Source organism: Pelodiscus sinensis, chromosome 27 (assembly GCF_049634645.1).
Source record: "Pelodiscus sinensis isolate JC-2024 chromosome 27, ASM4963464v1, whole genome shotgun sequence".
Lineage (NCBI taxonomy): Eukaryota > Metazoa > Chordata > Testudines > Trionychidae > Pelodiscus > Pelodiscus sinensis.
This window is the reverse complement of record NC_134737.1, coordinates 605,361-630,235: the sequence shown is the minus strand read 5'-3', so window position 1 is coordinate 630,235 and position 24,875 is coordinate 605,361. Positions and strand designations below refer to the sequence as shown.

Below are 24,875 nucleotides of genomic sequence, written 5' to 3'. Positions count from 1 at the left end.
ACTGGCAAATGCATGCTTTTTAAGAGCCTTGGGCAACATTTGTTTTATAAGATGCTGTTCAGTAGCCAGTAACAAAATGGCCACCATAATTCAGAACCTAAAAATGGCATAAAATGTGGACTATTTCTATCAGTTAAACATAGTTTACCAATACAACATGTTTACAATGGGCACGTGTCAGTACTCAGCAAAATGCCTATTTGAAATACTGAGCACTGTCACTTTCGGTGGTGCAATTTTAAACAAACTTGCTGAAAAACTACCACTAACTGAGAAGTCTCCCACAAGGCCCTAAAGATAATTATCCTACACAAGACGAACTAATCTTTTCAGCTGCTACATCCCTTCTAAGAGCCAGAAGTTCAACTTGCATTACTCAGCTTCAGACAAATACCATTAGCCACACAGTATACTCACATGTGATTAGTCAAATATTTCCAGAAATTTATACATATTTTGTAAGTGTGTCCTCAGTTCAAAGCAAGGATGCAACAGCGTAGTTAACAGATGAACCGATAAGCAAAAGCTTATCAGTTAGTGCTATTGACTACATGCATTTCCCCTTCCCCCAAGTTTTTTTTAACAGGCTGGCCAGCAACCTGGCTCAGTGCTGGCTTGTGCCAGGAGCTCAGACACACCCTGGGCCAGGGGCTGCTGCCACCCGGTTCGTGAGGGGAGTTGGTTTTCAAACTGGCTCCCCTTACAAACCAGCACCCATCTGGAACCCTGCACTGCTGCCTCTGATAGAGGACCCTAGGGAGTGGGGCTGGAGTACACTGGCTACTGGCCCCACACTCAGGGACTATAGAACAGTCGACTAACCGATAGGCATTCATGAGGTTAATCGACTATTCAATTAATCGATATTTAACATTCATAGTTCAGGACAGAAAACGAACTACCTAATTCATACCTAGAGAGAAATAGCATTACCTTCTCTTTGCTTTTATTTGGACTAGTGGCTTTGGCAGCTGTGGCTTCTTTTTCTATAGTGCCCACAAAGCGGTGATCTGACTGGCTGTGGAATGAAACCGTGCCTTTAGGAAGCTTCTTAATCCTTATAGCATGATTTCTTTGGGCAGACAGCATATCCTAGAAAACAAGACCCACAATATTTTAAAGTGAACTCAAAACTTATATTAGTATTTAAAAAGTTGTATTTTTACTCACAGGAACCACAGTAAACTCTACTTCATCTGAAATGTGGAGCTGGTTTCCATCCAGAATTTCACTGAAGTGAAAGAACATGCGGGCATCCCGGTCAACACATTTAATGAAGCCAAAGCCATCTCTCATTGCTGCAATCACTCCCTGGGGACACACAAGGGACTTGGTCAGTTGCTGCGGCCAGTGAAAAGTAATTGGAGACCTTACATGTCTGTCTGCACAGAGCTGCACTTCTGGAATGTGTACAATAACTAGTGCAAGGTCAGAGCCTTGTAAGAACGACTGCTGGTATATGCACATGCTCCTTCGTAGATCACAGCACTTCAACACAGCGACAAGAAAAGATGCAAAATGGGAAAAAAAAAACCTTTTTTTGCACCTCAGTCTCTGAAAAGGGAGATGAGTGAAAATATGGGTGTTTATATGCAATCACCTAGAACTACAGTGTAAGGAAGCATCTGTCTCCTCTTAGAATTGCTGATCTAGATCCTGTTGTGGGAAACTAGCAGTAACAGCTTTTAGAAGGTGGGTCCAAGGACAAAAGTTATAAACTCTCAGAGTTGTAGGTTGAGATGGCATTCAGAAGCCATCTCATGTTGAAACTTGGGGTAAGGGTTTAAAAAAAAAAATCCATCCTATCTGGCTGTATTCTTAAAAAAAAAAAAAAAAAAAAAAAAAAAAGAATCTGCTACTTAAGTCAGTATCATTAGCATTTCTGCCCGAGAAGCCACTTCGAATGGAGTCTCAAGAGATAGTGAAAGTACCAAATTTCCAAGATTCCGCTTATCACCTTCAAGGCTCAAGAACCATCTCTGCAAGCCCCGGACAGACTCAAGTGAGGGAGGATCAGTAGTCCCTGCTACAGCTCAATAAGATGCATTAGAGGATTCATGCACAGCCAGAGATGGATGCGGATACAGCTACCAAATGCCCCTAACTGAACTCAGGGCAATTCTGGAATGCTGGACTCATGAGCAGTCAGTATAGGACCTCACAACTAATGCCTGGATCATACCTGCCAGAACTATTTTACCTTGGTGAAGAACCTGCCTACGACCAAACAATCACAAGAACCAGCAGAAAAAACAAAGGTATGATGCATAGCAAATTGAAACCCCCAAGTTGTTCATTACTATTGAACTCCAGTTTCCTCTCACTGAAGACCTTCGCTCCAAAAAGGGATATGAGAGACTAGTACTGAATTCTCAATTCTATCTGGGAAGAAAAACATCCCAAAAGAGAATAGATTTCCACTGTCTAATACAAGTACCATTTCAGAAATTAAGCACTCAAAACGACTTGTTTTTACAAAGGATGAATTTCAAGACAATCATCAATCCCTGTGAGAAACTTGGTATTCAACAATGTGTTTTCAGCTCAGGTCCAAGGGTATTTTCAGGAACGTTCCAAAAGGGTCAAACAGTATTTAAACACAAAGTTATGCAGGTCTTCCTGTAGGTAATTAATTGTTAATTTCTGCCAAATCGTTTGGATTCAGTTCAGACCCTGAATACTTAACTATCCACTCTGTGGGTGTTAATGGTTAACTAGTAAACCTCACCCTTCACTGATGAGGGTTCCCGGAGAAGGTTAACCAGTGAAAGCAGCCCCCACCTGCATCAGGAGGTAGTGGGTAGGAAAGCCTCTCCAGCCTACCTCCCCCATGCCTGAACCTGGTTATGTAACTGGTTAAGAGATTGTCCATTGCTAATCCACTCTCTGCAATAAACACAACTGTGCACATGGTATTCTTCTAGTAACAGCAGAAGTAGAGACCAACCAGGCAGATGAAGTAACCACCATTTGCACAGACTACCCTGAGTGCCAGATGTCACTCAGCACCTCAAAAGTTATGACCAACAACGTAAGAGTGTTATTAATAAAATAATTAAGTTCCAAGTCTTTGGGTACTATTTGTTTACTCAATGAACATGTTAACATTGATACAAAGAGGTAGCTCCTCTGAACCCACTTCCATAACGTAAGAAAAATGCATGTCAGGACTTACAGCCAAAGTAAAGATTTTAAAGCCAGATCACCTTGAATTCTAGCATAGGTGTCTGGTTGGACTGGAGATGCTACATTATATGGCGGCCCAAGCAACTTCCCCAAAGTTATGATGAAAGCCAGAATACATTCCTTTTCAACTGTCTATAGGAAGGGTGGGGAACCCTTTACGGGTCAGGGGCCACTGACACATTGGCAGGGGAAGGGGAGAAAGAGGAGGAGGAGGAATCTGTCCGGGGATGTACTAAAGCGAGAAGCAAAAAAGAATACAGGCAGTCCCCGGGTTACGTACAAGATAGGGACTGTAGGTTTGTTCTTAAGTTGAATCTGTATGTAAGTCGGAACTGGCGTCCAGATTCAGCCGCTGCTGAAACTGATCAGTTTCAACCGCGGCTGAATCTGGATGCCAGTTCTGACTTACATACAGATTCAACTTAAGAAACCCAGGCGTCCCCAAGTCAGCTGCTGCTGAAACTGATCAGCGGCTGATTCCAGGAAGCCTGGGGCAGAGCAACTCTGCCTTGGGCTTCCTGTAGTCAGCTGCTGGTCAGTTTCAGGCTGACTTGGGGACGCCTGGGGCAGAGCAGCTGGGGTGCTGCCCGGTTGGTCCTGAGCGGCGCTGCGGGACCAACCCGGCAGCCCCCAACTGCTCTACCCCAGGGGTAGGCAAGAAAAGCCTGGTCTGCTGTGCGGGGGGGGGGGGGGGGCACTAGCTGCCCCCCCCCCCCCCGCAGACCAGGGAGACGGGGGTGGCGGGACCGCCCAAGTCCTCCACGGCTTTGCTCCCCGTCTCCCTGGTCTGACCAGCAGACCAGGGAGATGGGGAGCAAAGCCGCAGAGCACGCAGGCAGTGGGACAGTCCAGGCGCGCCGCGGCTGTCCCACTGCTGGCGTGCTCCGAGGCTTTGCTCCCCATCTCCCTGGTCTGCTGGTCAGACCAGGGAGACGGGGAGCAAAGACGCGGAGCACGCCCGCAGTGGAACAGCCCAAGCGCGCCCAGGCTGTTCCGCTGCGGGCGTGCTCCGCGGCTTTGCTCCTGTCCCCCTGGTCTGCTGGGGGGGGAGGGGGTCCAGCAGCTTTGCTGGACCCCCCCCCCCCAGCAGACCAGGGAGACCGGGAGAAGGTTTTCTCGCCCCGGAGGACACGGGGGTGAGAAAAGCCCCGTTCGTAAGTGCGGATCCGACATAAGTCGGATCCGCGTAAGTTGGGGACTGCCTGTACTTCACTGATGTGGCCTCCAACTGAGAAGCAGAAAGACCCTCCCCACACACTAGAGCCTGGGTGGGGGGCTGGGCTAGTAGATTGAGGGAATCAGTGTGTGTGGGAAAGGGCTTGTAGGAGGGTGCAGGAGCAGCTGGGCAGGAGCCAAGTGGGTGTGCAGAGTGAGTGATGGGGGGTACTTATCTGGCATATAACTTTTCTAAGTGATTCTCTTTTTTAAGTCCAGTCCCCCCTCATGGCAGGACCAAATACTGTCTAGACCATCCCTGAGAGACATTTATCTAACCTACTCTTAAATATCTCCAGAGATGGGGATTCCACAACCTCCCTGGGCAATTTATTCCAGTGTTTGACCACCCTGACAGGTAGGAATTTTTTCCTAATGTCCAACCTAAACCTCCCTTGCTGCAGTTTAAGCCCATTGCTTCTCGTTCTATCCTCAGAGGCCAAGATGAACATGTTTTCTCCCTCCTTATGACACCCTTTTAGATACCTGAAAACTACTATCATGTCCCCTCTCAGTCTTCTCTTTTCTAAACTAAACAAACCCAATTCTTTCAGCCTTGCTTCATAGGTCATCTTCTCTAGACCTTTAATCATTCTTGTTGCTCTTCTCTGGACCCTCTCCAATTTCTCCACATCTTTCTTGAAATGCGGTGCCCAGAACTGGACACAATACTCCCAACTGAGTATTGGAGTATCTGGTGCCTTCCAAGGACTTGAATTTGGCACCTAAAAGTTGAGGAATGTGCATTTGAAAGCAGGAATTTTTGTCTTTTTACTAGCACTAGTGTGCCCCAGTGACCTAATGGGCAAAGCATAGGCTTCCTAGGCCAGATATTGTGGGTTCAAGTCCCTTCTGGTGTGACAATTGAGATGTTCCCTAGCAGATGTAACGAGTCTTTGGCTTCCTTTTTGCCACGGTAGCTGTGAGATGTTTGAACACTGGGCAAGGGTCCCCTATCCCTCCCAATTGTCATCTTCCCCCAGACAGGACCGCTCAGTAGCAAACACTTAAATAGATTCAGTAAACAAAAGAAGTTCTCATAGGAAGTTAACTGACTAATTATTCCCCTGTATGCTGGAATTTGAGTCCCTAGAGATACCCACAGGTGCTTCTGAAAAGTCCACTGAGCACCCAGCTGCACCTCTTGGGTTCCTAAAAGATATTTTAAAAGATTTTAGAATTAGCAGATGTTGCCTCATGGGCAACTCCTTGTTTTTATTCAGACTGGAAGAAAAAACCTAACTCAAACTCCCAATCTGTGCCTCAGTTTTGAATGAACTAGTCTAAATGAAGAAAAATATTTTCTTTGCATCTGCTAGCTAACAGAAGCCCCCAACTTCACAACTGAAAAAATTAACATTTGGAAAAAAGTTAGCAGCATTTGCTCCATTGTGAAGAGTGAAAATTAAGTACTTAATGTACAACATGACATTGTCCCATTTGTAAACCTTGAGCTGAGCTCCAAAGTTAGCAATGTTTTACCCCTTATTCTGTATAATTAAAGAGGCAGTATCCTTTCACTCATTAAAATCTGAGGGCTTGTTAACTCAGTGTATTTTTATCACTTTTTGAAGACAACCTCTTGAAAATTTCATTTCAGTGAAGGATATCAAGAAACATATTAGAACAGCATTTCTCAACCTTTTTTATTAAAGTACCCCTTCAAAAAAATTGTAGTTACCTTCAGTACCTACAGTTTTCAGATGCAATTTTTTTTCTACTATTGCAACCTATTTGTTTAAACAACTTCATCATAGCCAGGCAGGCAATGAAAGTTTTGGGTGTGAAAAGTACAAAAATAATATAACACAGATTAAGTTTTCAACAAATTTCAGTTGTGTTGACTTCTCTCAAGTACCCCCTAAAGGTACTTGTACCACTGGTTGAGAAACACTATTAGAATCTCTCAAGTTAAAAACTCCTAATTCAGAGCAATCTTAAGACTTCACAGGCATATGCTGGCGTGGGCGGCAGAGGGGCTGCGTACACAGATTTAAAATCAGATACTTGCCATTTCTCTAGCTTCACTAGTAAACTGGAAAGTATTGTGAAGAACTTCAATATTGGTGGCTCGTTCCAATTTGTCACGTCGATCTGTAGAAATGTTGAATCTAACATGGTCACCTTCCAGCAGAGTCACCTTGGATTTTGTATCTTTGTCTCCAAATGGAAGTTCCTTGGGAATCACAAAGTCAACTTTGATGCGTCCAGGCAATGGGTCATTCTGGTGACCACAGGGAAAGGAAAAGAAATTTTTCATCAACTAGCCATTCCTTCCAGACTCTAAACTGAGCACTGAAAGAAATTCATTAATTTGTACTTCATTGAATATGAACTGGTCTTCTGAGCATTCCCGGAGGTAATGGTAAGTTACTAATTAGAATTTCAAACAGAGTTCTTTAAAGATACGTATTACTTCAGTTTTACATATGGGGACACCAAGACAGAGGTTAAGTCACTTGCCCAGGATTACAGCAATTCAGTGACCCATGCTGCCCATATCCTACATAAATGACTTACTGCCAGACATATCAATTTTATATGAAGTTAAGACTTCAACTCTTGCCCCAGAACAGAATTCAATGTTTTCAAGCACTTCTTAAGTGTCTACTTGCTTCTAAATTCAGTCCTGTGACATGCAGATGGGATAAAGGGATAGTGTAGGAGTCCCTTTAGCCTGAAGAGAATAGGAAACTTGGACACCTTCTAGGGATGTTCAATTTCGATTAACCAGCTAATAGAGTAGTTGATGGAATTTCCATTGACTACTCGATTAGTCGGGAGATCACAATCCCATTGCACCTCCTCTTCTGAAATGTGCAAGAGCCAGCCACAGCTCTAGTGTGTTTCAAAGGAAGAGGCACAGCGGGGAACCTAAGTGTGCAGGGACTGTTGCAGAGTTGGAGCGGGGGGGCGGCGGCGGGGGGAGAACAGCTTTTAAGCTGGCTCCCCCCAGCACCATCTCCCCCCACATTGGTGCCTCTGATACAGAGGCAGCAGGAGGAGGGGGGGGGGAGGAGGAGGAAATGGGGAGGAAGAGCAACTAGTTGACTAGTGACTCCAGTACCCAATAAACCTAGTCTAGACTGGTTGCTTACATCCCTAATATCTTCTATGGAGTTAATTAAATCGAACTAAGCTAATTCGAATTAGCGCATCCAGACTAAAAAACTAGTTCGAATTAGCGTTTTGCTAATTCGAACTAGCATGTCCACATTAAGTGGACCCTGAAGCGGGGTTAAGGATGGCCGGAAGCAGTGCCGGCAGGGCATCAGAGTAGGACTTAGAGCGTGGAGCTGCTGCCTCAGGCTAGCCGAGAGCTGTGCTTAAAGGGACCAGACCTCCACCCCGGACAGACAGTTCTCAGGGGTGCCCCGCTTGCAAAGCAGTCCTGGCTTGGATTGCCCAGAGTACCCACACTGAGTGGGATGGAGAGGGTGCATAAAGAAAAGTTCTTCATTAGTTCCCATAATAGAAGGGCTAGAGGACACCAAAGGAAAGGAATGGGTAGCAGGCTTCAAACTAGTAACAGAAAGTTCTTCTTCACAAAGCAAAGAGTCAACCTGTGGAACTCCTTGCTGCAGGAGGCTGTGAAGGCTAGAACTAGAACAGAGTTTCAAGAGAAGTGAGATAAAGTCATGGAGGTTGGGTCCATGGAGTGGTATTAGCCAGGGGGTAAGAGTGGTGTCCCTGCCCAAAGTTTGTGGAAGGCTGGAGAGGGATGGCACGACACAAATGGCTTGGTCACTGTCTTCGGTCCATCCCCTACAGGGTCCCTAGGGTTGGCCACTGTCTGCAGACAGGCTACTGGGCTAGATGGACCTCTGGTCTGACCCAGTACGACCATTGTAAGCTCAGGGTCGGGGGGTCTCAGTGGACCACCTTGATTTTCATGCACACCTGCTCCTGGGTGGCCAGGCTGGCAGCTCTCCTGCCCTAGTGCGGAGGTCGTGGACACGGTCCACGATGTCCGCACTAGACCAGGCGGGTGCCCGCCTCTTGCGGTCCCGGGCAAGCTCCCGGGAGCCGCCAGCCTGGTCTCGGGAAGAGGGGGAGGGCTGGGGGGCATCGGGTGGGTGGCTCGAGCCATGCCAGGTGCAGGGTCTGCTGGCTGGGTGCTGGCAGGCTTGCACCTGGCACGGGCACCGTAGCCAGCCCGTGCCCCTTTAAGGGGTCCGGGGCCGGGAGGGGGGCAATAGAGTTTCCCTGGTGTTGGCCAGAGTGGCCACCAGGGAAACCTGGGGAGGGCTAGCCTCCCACTAGTTCGAATTAAGGGGCTACACAGCCCTTAATTTGAACTAGTAAGTTCGAACTAGGCTTAGTCCTCGTGCAATGAGGTTTACCTAGTTCGAACTAAGCGCTCTGCTAGTTCCAATTAAGTTCGAACTACCGGAGCACTAGTGTAGCGCCTATCAAAGTTAATTCGAACTAACATCCGTTAGTTCTAATTAACTTTGTAGTGTAGACATACCCTACGATAGAGTACTTTTCCAAAGCAACAGGGATACAGCAACACAAGCTATTCTGAAAGGTCAGGAACCAAGCACACACGCCTTAGACTTTCCTCAAAAGACAAATAATCAAATGATGCCTACATTTAGGACCTTGGATGTTGTTTGGGGTTCTCCCCCCGCCCCACCAAAATCCCTCCCACTACATCTTTTCAAACCAGCAACAGATGAAAGGATCCCTCCCCTTTTGTCTCTGCCCTATGTTTACACTATAGGCTTCTTGCGCAAGATCTTCCGCAAAAACTTCTTGTGCAACACCACATCCACACGACAAAAGCACATGGAAAAAGCGATGCGCTTTTGCGCAAGAGAACATCCAGACTACCTGGATGCTCTCACAAGCAAGCAGTGAATGCTATGGACAAAATGGCCAGCAGGGCACTTGTGCTTTTTCCTCTTCCTTCCTCTTGCCCATCCACACACGCCTTTTTGTGAAAACTTTTTCGCAAAAAGGAGTTATTCCTCACAGGAGGAGGAATACCTACACCACAAAAAGCCGTTCGTTTTACTTGCGCAAAAATGCGCTTGACATGTGGACGCTCTGCGAGCTTTTGCGCAAAAACTCTGTAGTGCAGACTTAGTCTAAGAGGCAAGATTCTTCCCCACCACGGTCCCTTTCTCAAGTTCGTATTTATGAATGAGGCATCCCCTTAACACTTGCTCTTTCATCATTCCCACTGATAGCAATCGTTACAGATACAAGTAGTGATTATATAGTAACGGAAGTAATTAGTAATTTTATTTTGAATAGTGTTATGGGGCTAAGATGCCAGAGAAAACTGTGCTATTAGATACAGAATCCTTATTTATACCACTCTACAGCAGTATCTTTACTGTTTTACATTTCAGAACAAATGCTCAGAGTAGCACTATACAATCTGAACTAGGACCTTTCATCTATTTCAGACTTGCAGCTGTTGGGAAGATGACCTCAAAGAAATATTACATTTACCTGATTTTTGTTGGGTACTTTTGGGATTACTTTGGTTACAACTCCATCAAAGTGTTCAATGCTGATATCTTCAAAAATAACAGTTCCTTGAGGCAGTAGTCTTACATCTGTTGCAACCTCTTTACCCTATGAGAAGAAAGCCGATCAAAGCAGAGATGGAAGATGTACAAGTTACTAGAAGACTCGTTTGTGTATAGTTATATTTGAATCTTGCCTTCAATTTAACGGGATTTAATCTTACATTTCTGTCTTTAATTGTGAACTCCACATCATCACCAGGCTGTAAGGCTTCTAAGTCACCTTTAAATTCACTATAGTGGAAGAATATCTCCTTTACGACATCGCCCCTTTCAATAAATCCAAAGGCCTCCTAAGAGAACATACAATGTTTAGCAAACAGTTAGCTGTCTAATACACCAGAGCCAAAAAGCAAACTTCTCAGATAAAGCCAAGAGATGAGAGAAAAAAACCCAATGAAACAGATTAACTGTGCCCACAGATAATCTACAGCTACTGCACTGTTTGCATAAAGATTTTTTTTAAATTTTACATAAATAATGGGAAAATTCAGATTACTATAGCCATCTTAAGTGTTCCAAATGCCCTCGCTGCCCAGTCTTTTCTATACAGAACACATATTGCTCCTTTTAAGCAGCTTTAAAAAGTTGTGTAAATACTACTTACCTTCATGGCACAAACTACTCCTTGACAGCGGGCTTGTTTCTTTTTCAATAGCATAATGTTACGAGCACTTACAGCACCAGTACTAGGAAAAAGGATAGACTAAGATGACAAAGAGGACCTAAGCAGTGCCTGGTAAGACAAACGTCAATCCTATCAGATTTTATGAAGTTTTCTTATTGGCTGTTGGACTGGGCAAGGTAGGGGAAACTACAATATGCTACTCTTGCCAAATAAAAAGTAAAGGTCTATTAGCTACTCTTTCCTTGCTTTAAACATACACCTAATTGTAATTTAAGATCTTTGAACCAAAGCAAGAAATACCAGATTTGAAATTCAACAGTTCTTAGCTAGTCAGAACCAACATACAAGATTACTTTTATCAAGTTTAAAAGAGACATGGCACTTTTGACCAACCCAGTCAAAGAATTTCAATTTTTTCGTAAACAAGTCTAAATCTTGTGTGTAATCACTAGCTTATATGACAAATTGGAGAATTAGTCTGAATTTGACCAGATGAAACTGAGTACAGACAAATACTACATTTAGGAAAGAAAAAGAATCAAATGCAAAGTTACAAAATGGGGAAATACTGTCTAGGTAGCAGTACTGCCGAAGTCTGGAAATTATGGGCGAACAGTCAATGACTGATATTCTGCCATTTATCAGCACGTGCTGTAAGACAGACATGAGGGCATTTTCCAACTCTGGTCAACATTGGGGAAGCCTCCCCTGGAGTATTGTGTCCAATTCTGGTGTCACCTCAGGATACATGTGAACAAACTGGAAAGAGTCCAGAGGCCAGCAACAAGTTACCAAAGGTTGCCTCTGAGGAAAAGAAAAAAGCCACCCATGCATGTTTAGTTAAAAAACCAGGACTGCAGGACCACTTGTTAAGAGTCTGCCGACTGTGATCAGTTGTTCTTCATGTACACAAGTAGTAATAGGTTTAATCCTGCAGAGAGGACAATTTAGGTGAGTTGTTATGGAAGAACTGTAACAGTAAATTAAGCTCCATAATAGTATTCCAAAGGAAGCTGTGGAATACCCATCATCTGAGGGCTTTTGTTTTTTTTTTAAATAGTTTGGATAAACCTGTCAGGGAAGGTCTAGGCTTACTTGGTCCTGCCTCATTGCAGATGACCTCCCTTTCAACCCTGCAACACCACAGTTAATTAAGCAAGTAATCAGGAAATACAAGTGTCAACTTACTGTTTATTTGTATCAATTACAAAATTTATTTTGTCTCCAGTTTCCAGCTGTACATTTCCTTCCACATCCTCAGGGGTGTACGTCAAGTAGAACACTTCCTGAAAAGTAAGGTTCACCAGCATTACTCTATTTGAAAAATGCAACTTTCCTTTAAAACACCATTACGTGTCAATGTGACATTTAATTACTTTCCATTTCCAGTTAAATTTCAACATTTGTTGTGAGAAATTGGAAATTGTGAAAACGTTGCATGCGAAAACGTTTTGCTTCCTTGGTGCTAGTGGTTTTGCTGAGTCCATACCCAGCAACTTGAGTTGAAAGGTTTGTACACAGTAATACCGTTACATTTAAGTTCATTTCCAAAGGGTTTAAAAAAAAAAAGTTAAGTCCAAGAAAATAAAGATCCTGAGCAGTTAGTAGTTAATATTGACATTAAATCACAACGATTCTACTAGTAAGAATCTAGAGCTAGGTATTTAGTGCTACATTAAATTTAACAAAGGTATTATGGCAGAGTAAGTTGTCAAAAACATATGGAAGTCAGAGGTTTCGCTATTTGTGGTAATTAGTGTTTGTAGTTCTTAATTTTTCCTCTAAGACTGGGTGACAACTGCAGTTTAAACTGTCTACTTCAAAAACAGTGCCATTTTTTTCTGTGTACAGATCACACTGGTTGGTCACTCAAAAGTTTAAGTAAAATACATGAGTTTTACCCCATTACGTTCGTAGCATACACTCCCTGTTGGACTCTGACCCGGGGCAGCTGGAGATTTACTCTCTAAATTGTGAGGAACAGCACACACAACCTACCAGTCAAAAAAAAAAAAAAAAATCCATTGCTAATCATTTCAGGAGCAGCACTGTGCAATACAAACTGAACTTTAATATCCTCTACTACACACTCAGGGATTCACTTTAAATGTAATCCACAAGGGGTTGCCATGCTGCCAAGTCCCAAACTTACAGTACTTCTGTTGACTGTAAGAAGTGTTTGGGGTTAAATAAAAGCCCAAACTGAATCTTTGCCAGAGATAAAAAACTTAAATTGAAAAATTTATGCAATTAAGATTATGCGTGCAAAAATGGGATTTGTCCTTTTGTATTAGAGTAAAACGGATATCAATTATCTGCATATAGAAATTAGACATCACAGCAACTAACTTGTCCATTTATTCGTTCTTCAGGTAAAATTTCTGGTTTTATCTTCACCAATTTAACAGCAATGGGTTTTCCAGTTCGGCGGTCAGAAGATACTTCAAATTCAACATCATCTGCAAGAATTGAAACTACAATAGTGACAAGATTCTCAACCTCTGGGTACATTGTCTTTTTTCCAATAAAAAATGAGAGCAAGAGCAGAAAAGCCAAATAAGTAATGCAACGTGAAGAAAAGGAAAAACCCATATTCTAGACACGTTAGCTCTCCGACGTCTGAACACCAGAAGTGAATTCTCAACTTGGTTATTACTGCTTAGAGCCATTTTGCTGGTAGGAGTTTCTTCTGATAACACTCAGTTTTGCCCCTTTTGCTAATGATCTAAAATATCTATGTTTTAAAGTCCTGCCATATCCAACCTACTTCTAACAACTTGGACACCAGACTACATGATAGACATGTTATGAAATTGTTTTTAATCTCTACTGCCAGATTAAGTAGAGTTGTGGGGGATAAAGTTTCCCTTCTGAGATAAGATCATCAATCACTAGTGTAATATTATTGAAATTAATGGGTTTACATCTAGAAATAATGCAGACTATAGACTCCCAGACAAGGGAAGTAGGTAAAAGTTATTACAGTACTTGTTAGTACATAGTCTCCCTATTTTCCAGGGGAGGTTGTGTAATCTCCATCTCTGGAGATATTTAAGAGTAGGTTAGATAAATGTCTAATCAGGGATGGTCTAGACAATACTGGGTCCTGCCATGAGGTCAGGGGACTGGACTCGAGGACCTCTCGAGGTCCCTTCCAGTCCTAATATTCTATGATTCTTGCCACTTAAGTTGGTCCCAGCATGACTCCTCCCCAAAAAAGGTAGCGATAGAACACCACTACTGGAAAAAAGTCTTAGTTATCAAAAATTCTTCTCCCTTTAACTTTCCTTTCTACTGGGAAATTGGATTATATTGTCAGTTTAGTCAGTCAAACTGTCTGCAGGGGTAGTTACATGTGTCCAAACTACGGATGTAAGCCACTAGTCAACTATCAGATAGTTCACTAGTTCCTCCACTAGTCACTTGCCCCCTTCCATTGCTGCCTCAGAGGCAGCAAGGGGAGAGAAGCAGAAGCCAGTGCCATGGGGAGCGGACTTAAAAGCTGGTTCCCCCCAAAACCGTCTCTGCAGGGGGAAGGGGAGCTGTGCAAGCTGCAAATCAGCTGATTCCCAGCTCACACTGGGTCTCCTGCTGTGCTTCAGCCTTTTTACATATAAGGCTGGTATGCAGCAGGGGGTCCCCGGAAGGACCTGGGAATCAGGGACCCGACACAAGCCAGGCCAGCTACCACTGCACTCCAGCCTTTTAAAGGTATTAAAAGCCTGCCGGCTCTTAATACATTTAAAAGGCAGAGCGGCAGCGGGGTTAGCTCCCGGGGGAAGGAGCTAACCCAGCTGTGGCTCCCCCCACATATCAACTAGTCGATGGAAAAAAGTCGATCGACCAATTGATTAAGTTTAACATCCCTAGTCCAAACTTTGTATTACAAGGAATAACACTGCCATTTTCAACTTAGAATGCACAGAATCTTATCAGTTGACTTATTACCTCCTACTTTAAGCTCCTGCAGGTTGCCATTATACTGTGAACAGTGGAAGAACAGTCTAGCTTGCCGTTCTGAACACTGAATGAATCCATAAGAGGTCAGCAGTTTTTCAATAACCCCAGTTTCACGCAGTGCTGCCGAAGTACCATTGGGGTACCCGTTGTGTCCATTGTTGTGGAGAAGGTTTGGATCAAAGCTCATCTATTTAAAAAAAGTAAAAGGTAAGCTACAACTACTCCAACACAAAGTTTCATTTCCCCACCCCTGAAAGTTGTACAGCAGTGCACATTATAAACATGAAGTGAAGAGTCAGTTAAAAAGTTATGAAAAACAAAAACTGGCCAATAGGCAAGTCGAATTTGGAATAAATTATTATGGTAGAAGAACTCTAAAATATATTTTAAGATAGTTTCCTAACTTTGAGCATTACTAATAGATTTAACAATTACATACTGTAATGACCACATGAAATTTACTTATCAAGTCCAATTTCAGTCTAATTTACCTAGGCATGTTTTGCTTTTTTTTTTTATTCAATATCATATTAAGAGCATTCTTAGTAGAAAAATTCTTATATTACTGCTTGCCATTTGACTAAGTTTTTATATATAGATATATAAAAAACTTGCTTTCATTAATAGATTTGACAGTTAAATTTTTTTCATTGGTTATTTAAAACTAATTGGATCATCATAGTAATTAAATGTTAGTGGGAGTCTGGCACAGTGTTTAAAAACGTCATTCAATACTGGAGTTAGAACAAAGGAAAAAAGTTAAACAAACCACCCTTTAATGTTTCTCTGGAAGACCTTTTTTAACCACAGTGTTTTGAAATGCATTAAAAGAACCATTTCCTTAGATTTACAGAAATGCAATGAGAGACCCCTCCCAAAAGAATCTCTTAACTTTAACACTTCCATAACTTGGAGGAAGTGTGCTATGTTTTAAAAGTAAGACCAAATTAGTTGCTATTATAAAAACGAGGTCCTAAGTGAACACTGTGCAATTCAGAGAGCACTTTGTCTTGAATAGTCTATCAACATGCAGTTTGAGATGCTATATTTAATGTTTTCAGTTGTTGAAGTTTCAGTTGTTGCAGTTTCCAATGTATCTGTTTAAGAAACTGATTGCAGGTTTCCTTTTTTCCCCTCAGATACCTATATATTCTGATCCATGTCAGCACCAGGATAACATTCTCAACTAGTTAACATTAATAGGATTACAAGGCGTATTAGTCACTCAGTGTAGTGAAGTCTATAGTTAAAAGCAGAGCATATTACAGTTTGCCAGCTAAACTGAAGTTACTGATCTCGAGAAGGTAGTACAAATCTGGCTGTAAATTTCTTAAGCCACAAAACAATAGTGGATTTCCTGTTACGTAGAATTTACAGTAAGCCATGGCAAGCTAATGCTTGTGGTTCTCTCTCAAAGAGAAACTTCATCAGAAAGATGGGTAATGGCATAAGAAGACTGACATGATTTCCCATCTGTGAACTATTGCTAACCAAGGAGATTCAAGTCCTGTAGAGAAGCAGCAAGCACACATGAATGCACATGTTACTCCTTCCTTTTTAAAAAACCACCAATGCATGTCGTAAGGGTCTCAACACAGAGACTTTAAGTGCTGTTTCAGTTCTATGAGCCATCCCAGCGCCTCATTTTATAGCTTAAGATTTAAGGCAGATACCGTAGCTTATACTAGGAAATAATCAAAGTCAGTAATATCCATCCCCACTGGATGACTCGGACCAAGTGGCAATTACACACAGCCCGCATCAAACTGAGGGAGAGGGGAAGTGACATGTTCACGAGGTAGAAGTTTCTGAAACAGATACAGGAAAATAAAGCAGGTAGGGTTTCCAACTACCTCAGAAGGAACTGGATGCTGTACTAAAAGGGCTGATATTAGAAAAGTTGAAAGGTAAGAATGTTTGTGCAGAGTAGTTAGCCCCTGAGACTCCCGCGCTATAAAGACAAAACAGATGTATAAACCGCTGCCCTGACTTACAGATCTCTGATACAGGGGGGTCCTCTTCTGCTTTTTAGACCCAGATGAGGTAGAAGATGAAGAGAAAGGTAAAGGAAGAGAAGGAGGGGGAGCTGCAGGAGGGGGGAGAGGATCTGATGACACAGTATAATGGTTCTCCATCTCACAGCTGTGATAACATAGTACATTATAACTCGTCAATATTTAGCACAACTTTGAACACATGCAAGTCATTGTTAGTCAAGTGTATATCCTGTAAGAGGTTCAATTAGAACTTCACACAAATAGTAAATCCACATTTTAGTAGTTTGCACAGGTTTACTCCATTGTTTTCAAGAAAATCATGTGTGACTGTTTATAGTCCCACATTTTCATTTTCTTTCCATTTACAGGTTGGCTCAAACTTGCAGAATAGTCAGGTCCCACAAAAGCTAGAGGTCACAAAGGGATAAACATTGGAGACGAGTACAGAAGTACCTCTAGAACAGAAGTTAGTACATAGCAGCTGTGGCAACTAATTAACCTCAATTGTAACAATAGAGGCTACAAAAACCTATGTAGAGCCCCATAAATCTTCAGACTTCTTCCATTATACAGTATGGTCTCCAACAAGACTAAACGGGGATCTGCTGTCCTATTTTAAAAAGGAAAGCAGAACAGATGAACCTGAAGGGAAGCTGTAGTTGCCACTCCAAGCTGAACCTGTCACTACCAATGAGTACAGGACTAAGATTTTGTTTTGTATCTATGTCAGTGGAGAGTGCCTCCAAATCCTGTGTCCAACAATACACTGTTACTCATACATTGGAATATCTGAAAGTTGAGTGACTAGTTAAGTCTGAAAGAAGCTACAATTTTAGGAAGGCTTGAGTTTTGCACCTCTCCTATTTTTATTAACTTTCCCTGTCCATTATGGAAGCTCCCCTGTAACATGGAGCACAGAATACAGGATACATTCAGAGGTGCTGGACACCTGAAACTTCATCTAGTTTCACTGGGAACTGTAAGTGGTATGCTTTCTGCAGGACTTCATGTAATGTCAAGAACAAGATGAACTTTTCTATTGCTCAGGAATTTAATGCTCTTCTCCAGTTGCTATAGTACAGTGGCCAGCAACTCTGCCACAAGCCTTAGTTTATGCAGTTAATTTATCTTAGGCATACTTAGCATTTTATTAAAAAGCCTTGAAGAATGTAATGTAAAGATCTGTTCTTCCATGAAGCTGGGTTCAAGTGAAAATACTGCAAACTAATAATTTATAGTAAACGTTATTTACATATTTCATCTAGAGTTTAAGAACAGTTGTTCAATAGCCAACTACCCCAGGTTTCGTTGTTACCCCATTAGAACTTGTAACTGAATACAACAGGTCTGGATCAATGGGAGAGAACACTTTCCTTCTGTAAAAACAGTAATTCCATCAAGCAGCTTCAACACAGTCTTAACTTCCTTAGGGGACCACGACAGGAAACATTTCATATGCAGTTATATCAGAATAGTAGAATTTTAGGACGCTGCAATTTCTATAGCTTTCTAATGTCACGGAATGAGGTATAGATTTGTTCTTTAAGAAAACCTGACCACTTTATCTTAATCTTGTAAAGACTGTTACAATTTCTGAACTCAGTAATAACCAAGGTTCATAACTTCTATGACCAATTAAGTTGTTTCCAATATGAAACCAGAGATCCAGGGGAGTCAAGTGCTCCCATCAACTAAATCTTAACACAAGACTTACAGTCACATGCACAGTTTAAAAGTTAGTAAGTAGTACAAGCTTTAGAACACATGTAAGGGGTTTCTAGTAGTAATGCCAAAATGCACTAGTTCATGATATCATGGAGATAATATCAAATGTCACTTACCACTACCGCACTAGCTCCAAAGGCAAATTCTAAAATTACAAGAAGCTTCAAAACTATAATCTGGGTATATTCAGACAGATCTGCTAAATACCTTTATTCTATAAACACAACGATCAGAATGCTCTGTACAGTCCTACCTTGTAGTAATGACCCATCTGCCATAAACCTACACCAGACCCATTTCGGAGCAGTAGCTGTTAGTTTTTGCTGACATTAACTAGGAGTCCAGTGGCATCTTAAAGACTAACATTTATTAGGGCATAAGCTTTTCTGAGTTGCAGCTCACTTTGTACATCTGACAAAGTGAGATGCAATATATGAAATCTTATGCCATAATAAATTTGCGAATCTAAGGTGACACTAGTCTTGTTTTTGCAAGCCCAGATCAAATTATTTGGCAAACCCACATACTAACTTCCTCTGTCATGCACACAGCCTCAACAGAAAATTAAAAAAACCAATAAACGGGAAATATTTAGAAGGTGTTAACACTAAAATATAGTTAAAACAAAGAGGAGCTGGAATCCAGTAAACGACCAATAGGGTCAAAGTGGTAGGGAGACCAGAATGAAACTACTAGCCTATTCTGAAATAGTGAGGGTGGAAGACACCTGACACTGATAAAAGTTCCCAAAGGACACTGTCTTTGGTCAAGCCCCTCAGGGGCACCTGGTGCTGGCCACTGGTGGCAGACAGGCTACTGGGCTAGACTGACCCAGTATGGCCATTCTTATGATCTGGGATTAATTTTAAGACTATTTCTAAAATGGCAAACACACACACGTCTGACCAAAAGAGGATACATTCAGTCCCAACTGGAAGTGTGCTGTCCAGGCTGACACTAAATGTATTGATTAGGAGTGAAGACAGCATGGAAAATCCAACAAATTCTTTCCAAGTGTGACATATTTCTAAGTCTATTTCAACTTAATGCTGCATATAACAAGCCAGACAGCCATGTGCTTTTGCAGCTGCTCCACACAAGAGCCAGGTCAGAAACAGTCTGGAATTGCTGTACTCTAAGGAAGCTTGGACTGTTTTCTACAATCAAAAGCCAGGTGCTTTTTGCTAGACTGGACCCGCAGTTACTCTCCACCCCCCCTCCCCCCCCCCCAAAAAGGCATCTTGTGTATCTAGCCTGCTAGTTTTCAGGAGGGGTCACTATCAACTGCTGCAATATAAGCATTTGAGGAAAACAGGAATTTTATTTAATAAGAATCAGATTCCAAGCATTAGAATCAACTGATATTTCAAGAAAAATCTGGATAAATTGCAGGAGTTTGGGGAAGTGATTACATTTGTAAGATTGCTTTACATTATTAGTCAAATGAATAGGAGCTACAATATGTGTATATTCCCACATCATCTGACAATTCTTGAGAGCCCATACACAGTTTTAAGTAGAAGCACAATTGGGTTTTAATTCTACCCTCATACATTTAGAAGCAACAAGGACTCGTCTCTGCAACAGCAAAAATTTGTTAATGCAACTTGTTAGATGCCAAATTGAAGGATTTAGTTCAGAACCATCTACGACTGTTTAATAGAGATAGTACATTCACCAACCTCGCAGTGATATTCAAATATTGCACTTTCAGTAGTATTCGCTGATTCTTCTGTTTCAGCACACGTTTCAAAGTATGACGATTGCTATTATTAAAAAAAAAAAGACAGTGAGAGGAAAATGATCTATTGAGCTAATAAAGAATATAACTGCCGCTGCACTGGGGAGTTTCAGTGCAGCACTGGAGAAAACAAAGACTACTAGCAGCGTTGGGACGTGCTCTTCTGAAGCTGTTGAGTAGGCACAAACTTCTTGTTTCAGATCAAGTGTTGTGTCTTCAGTGTAGTTTTACTCTTCTTTGGTCTTGTTTTGTTGTTACAATGTGGCCTGTTCCTTTCCTGATCTGAACGTGAAGCAGCAGTTTCAGGTGGTAAATTCTGTTCTGTTACACTTCATACTGGAGAAGGAAAACAAAACAAAAACAGACACTCAGAATGACTGGCAGTAAGGATATCATGGACCTTTCTCATAAATTCCTACTACTGGGCACTACCTTAACTGTACAGGTTTCTTCCATGTTAAACAAGATTATCTGCTTTTACAGCTGCACTGTAGTTTCCCCCATTTTTGGTCTGGAGGTGGATTTCCTGGGAATCCAAACCAGGGTCAGGACAGAAGTGTGTCCAACTCATGATGGTCTCTGTAGACCCAGTAAAACTTCCCTAAAAAGGTCTCAATTTTTATTATATAGAACACTGAAACGGTAACCTTGCTTTGCTCAATACCAAGTGAATGAACAATGTCACGTACGTTTGACCCTTTCCTTTGAAATTAATATGATTCATTTGCTAGCACTTTAGGTTTAGTCAGTTTTACAATTGTACCAATAGCAAAGGAGGCTTGTTGATTAGTCTTTATACAATTAGAAACTTTTGAAAAGACCAGTAACAACTAATACACACGGGAATGATTGAACATACAGTAGGAATGCCTTTTTAAAAAGCTAATGCAAATGTTTCTACAAATCATTTAGAGCACAAGTTACCCTGCAACACTATTAATTGAGTAGTTCGCACTGGTTCGCTGTCAAATTAGGAATACATCTACATTACTGCATAAATTGACCTAAGCTATTCAATTCCAGCTATGTGAATGATGTAGCTGAGATGTACCTTAGGTCAAGTTACTGCAAGGTCTCTTCCAGGTTAGAGTGCAGGGTGCTACTATTGCTAACTTCAAAATCCCTTCTAGCACTGTATTTCTAGGATATTCCCACATCATCTGTAGGCTGAGGGCAAACTCAGCCTGTAAGTGCCTTCTTTAAAGCATCATTCCCTACAACAGGGCTTAAGAAACCAGCAGCCACTGACTCAGTCCACACTGATTTCGTATTCCTCCTCCATAATCTGAAGATAGCATACCAAGAAGAAACTTGTAAGACACACCATAGTTCTAAGACACCTATGCTACAATAGCGATACAAGAGAACTGAGGTACTGTAGACTAGGGATGTAAAATCATAGTTAATCAGTTAACCGATTAGACGGGGGCAGGCATGGAGGCCATTCCACCATGGCTGGGCTGGCGCACTCTCCCCCCCACAAAAGACTGTTGACTTCCATCTCATGGGGCCACTAGGGATGATGATTTCTAGGTACAGGAAACCCTTGCCTTATGACGACCCGAGTTGCAACCTCCTGCACTTACGGCCTTTTTTTTTTTTTTTTTTTTTTTAAGCGTGGAAGGGGCCAAAACCCCCTGACTTACATCCTTGGCCCGTATTTATGACAGCGCCTACCATAAACGTGGGTTTAAGTTACAACGCCCCCAACTGGAGACGCTATCCCAGGAACCAACCGCATTGCAAGTTGGGGGCAGCCTGTAAACGGTTACCCATTCACTTCCCTATTGCTGAAGCACAAGTCCTTATGCAAACAGCTGACTCAGTGGATCCTGGGGGAGTGGGAAGAGTAAATCCTAAGGGCGAGATCCAAAAGGACAGAGGCAAAGCTCATCTCCCCATAATACGACAAGGCCCAGATGCAAACTATGGTTATTCATTGAAGTAGGAAGCATTTGAATAACGAATTCAGATTTTATTTGAAATCAAAACCTTGAGTGAACAAAATCTGAATACGAAGATATAGTCATTGTTGTGAAAGTGTTAAGCAGCTAATTCTAGTGGTAAGAAAACGTAAGATCTAAACTGCTGCAGGAGAACACTACTATAGTATCTTCTTTACTATCTATTTTAGAAGTGCGCATTTGTCTGAGAGTCTGTCCATTCAAAAATTCCTCTTAAATGGTCAAAGCTAGGACCAAATTTGTTACGAAGCTTCTTCTGATAAACAAGGTCAGGGTTTGGTTCTGTCAGGACAATGGGATATGACTGGAATTTGATGGTTTCTCATAAAATGGAAAGGGAAAGGTCTAGTATAAGGATGGGCAAAAAAATATTTAAGGGGGGGGGGGCATGCCAAGATTTTAAGTAAATAGTCAAGAGCCACACTTCTGTTCAGAGGACACGGGTTATGGGATAGCGGGTGAGGCACAGAAGGGGGCTTAGAACAGAGGACTGGGGTACAGGAGGGAGTGTGGGATCTGAGGAGTTTGGGTGAATGAAGGGATTATGATCTGGGGCAGGAGCTTGGAGTGCAGGGTCCAGGAAGGGTTATGGGTGCAGAAGAGGATTCTGGCCTGGGGCAGGCATGCAGGGTCTGGAAGAGAATTGTGACCTGGAGGAGATGGGGAGAAAGGATACAGAGTTTGGTGGTGGCCTGGGGCAAGAAGTTGGGGGAAAGAAGGGGTGGGGTGCCAGAGGCAGACTCTGCCTGGGAGGCACTTAACTAGGCAGCTCCTAGCCAGCAGCTTTGCACAAACCTGAGACAGGCTCATGGGAGGAGAGGAGGAAGTGCTGTGCCACACGAGGAGGCTTAATTCATTGCCCCCGCATCCAGCAAAATTTCTCAGTTCCTATTGGCTGGAAGTTGGCCAATGAGAGCTTGGGGAGTTTGCTAGGGAAAGCTCTTTCCTCCCTTCCCAGCTTGTAAGTAACCTCCTGTTTAAGCTCCTGCTCTGCAATAAGGATACCAGCGAGGCGGCTTGGAGGGCCAAATTCGGCCCACAAGCTGCCTCTTGCCCACCCCTGGTCTAGCAGGAGGAGATTACACTATAGAATGACACAGGGGGCAGCAAAGGGCAAGATATGAGGACCAGGATATCTATAAAGCCATTGGGCCAGCGATGGAGAAAAGGACAGCTATCATCAATTTCAGAGAGTGTCTGTGTGCCTATCTCCCAGCCAAGGGACATGCATCCCTCCCCCAACCGTGCCTGCTGCAGCAGCCACAGAGAGGTGCTTCTCCCCTGGCCCCAAACTACTGTGGAGATAGAGGCCTGGGGTAATCCTCTCTCCCGGAGGCAGCCTGAATACTGAACCTCTCTTCCCTAGCTCAGCCCAATGATTTAAATGAAGGAAAAGAAAAATTAGTAAGAGCTAATGACTCAAGCAATGCTGGATAGATCTTATAGTGAGTTAATACTTCAGTAAGCTATCCTGAGAGATTTTCCACATGGCATTGGAAGAAATTCTCTGCCCTGTCCTCGTCATATGTGCAATTAAGGCATAATGGCAGAAACCAGAATGCTGTGTTGGCTTGTCTTAGTAGCCGTGGGAGCACCTCCCTTTGGGCAGGGAAACAATATCCTTCAATCATTTATGTGCAATTTGCAGAGCTCTATCCTTTCCACTGACTTAGAGATCCATCATTTGACAACAAAAAACTTGTAACTGTGGTTAGAAGCCGCTCAACCAACATGCTGGGAAGTGCACACACACCTTAGCATTCAAATGGAAGTTTATTTCAGATACAACCCTAGTTTATCCAAGTAATTTTCCACAATTAAAACAACCTAGCAGTACAAGTTTGTATCTCTCTGCATGCTTCAGCCTGGAGAAGAAGACCTTTGATTGTTGACATTTCTTGAAAGTTTAAGCTTGCATCCTTATCATTAACACTCCATCAGGAAATGGGATTTCAAACAACATTTTGGTGAAAATGGGCAGGGAATCTCTCAGCTCTACATTTCATCCAGCTTACCATAAAAAGCTGAGAATAAATTGCAACACATTTTGATGTTATTTACAAATATATTTCCATAAAGAATTAGGTTCTTAAAATTTTTCCCTATACTACACCAACATAACACCTGCAAAACTGTCTGAAAGATCGGAAATAGAGACCCTCTACCAATTTGAAGTGACGGTATCCACTTGCCCCTAAAATACAGACCATGCTGCCTTAAGGAGGGCAAATTGTTACTATGTAGTATCACCAGCGCAAATGGGGCATCATGTCTCAACATTAAGATAGTTAAGATCAAAGCAGACAGTGAAAAACTTCAAAAAGATCTCACAAAATTAAGTGATTGGGCAACAAAATGGCAAATGAAATGTAATGTGGATAAGTGTAAAGTAATGCACATTGGTTCTTCTTCACACAGCGCACAGTCGTCCCATGGAACTCCTTGCCTGAGGAGGTTGTGAAGGGTTTAAAAAAAAGAGCTAGATACATTCACGGAGGTTATGTCCATTAATGGCTATTAGCCAGTATGGGTAAGGAATGGTGTCCCTAGCCTCTGTTTGTCAGAGGGTGGAGATGATGGCAGGAGCTCCCTCTGGGGCACCTGACATTGGCCACTGTGGGCAGACAGAATACTGGGCTGGATGGATCTTTGGTCTGACCCAGTATGTCCGTTCTTATTTCAGGGTTGGAGAAAAATCAATTATTTAATTTTTTTAAATTGATTTTTTAATTTAGATTTTTTGAAAATAGTAAGTTTCTCATTTAAAAATAGTTACAATTAAATCTCATCATGAACATGTTACACATACACTTACAGTCTCATGAAAATGAATTCATTGCTTTAGTTTGTTCAGCCTAACAACCAGCCCTTGCTCCTCTCAAGTTCTGAATTTTCACTTTGTTAGTCTGCTGAGAAACA

General features: G+C 42.4%; 1 protein-coding gene across 4 annotated transcripts in view; it reads right to left on the bottom strand.

Moving 5' to 3' along the window:
- CSDE1 (cold shock domain containing E1) overlaps positions 1-20,076 on the bottom strand; it is a 43,141-nt gene extending 23,065 nt beyond the window's left edge. The window contains exons 1-12 of one of the 4 annotated variants that reach the window (XM_075909903.1): positions 19,934-20,075; positions 16,524-16,671; positions 14,518-14,716; positions 12,919-13,028; positions 12,471-12,563; positions 11,758-11,855; positions 10,549-10,630; positions 10,106-10,234; positions 9,865-9,990; positions 6,409-6,625; positions 1,171-1,307; positions 934-1,092 (exon numbers count right to left, since the gene is read on the bottom strand). In XM_075909903.1, coding sequence (XP_075766018.1) covers positions 934-1,092; positions 1,171-1,307; positions 6,409-6,625; positions 9,865-9,990; positions 10,106-10,234; positions 10,549-10,630; positions 11,758-11,855; positions 12,471-12,563; positions 12,919-13,028; positions 14,518-14,716; positions 16,524-16,664 — 1,491 coding nt within the window. In that variant the 5' untranslated portion in view covers positions 16,665-16,671; positions 19,934-20,075. Of the gene's footprint in view, positions 1-933; positions 1,093-1,170; positions 1,308-6,408; positions 6,626-9,864; positions 9,991-10,105; positions 10,235-10,548; positions 10,631-11,757; positions 11,856-12,470; positions 12,564-12,918; positions 13,029-14,517; positions 14,717-16,523; positions 16,672-19,933 lie in introns of all 4 variants that reach the window. The other 3 variants (XM_075909906.1, XM_075909905.1, XM_075909904.1) reach the window with 3 other exon arrangements.
- Between the last annotated feature and the right edge of the window lie 4,799 nt (positions 20,077-24,875).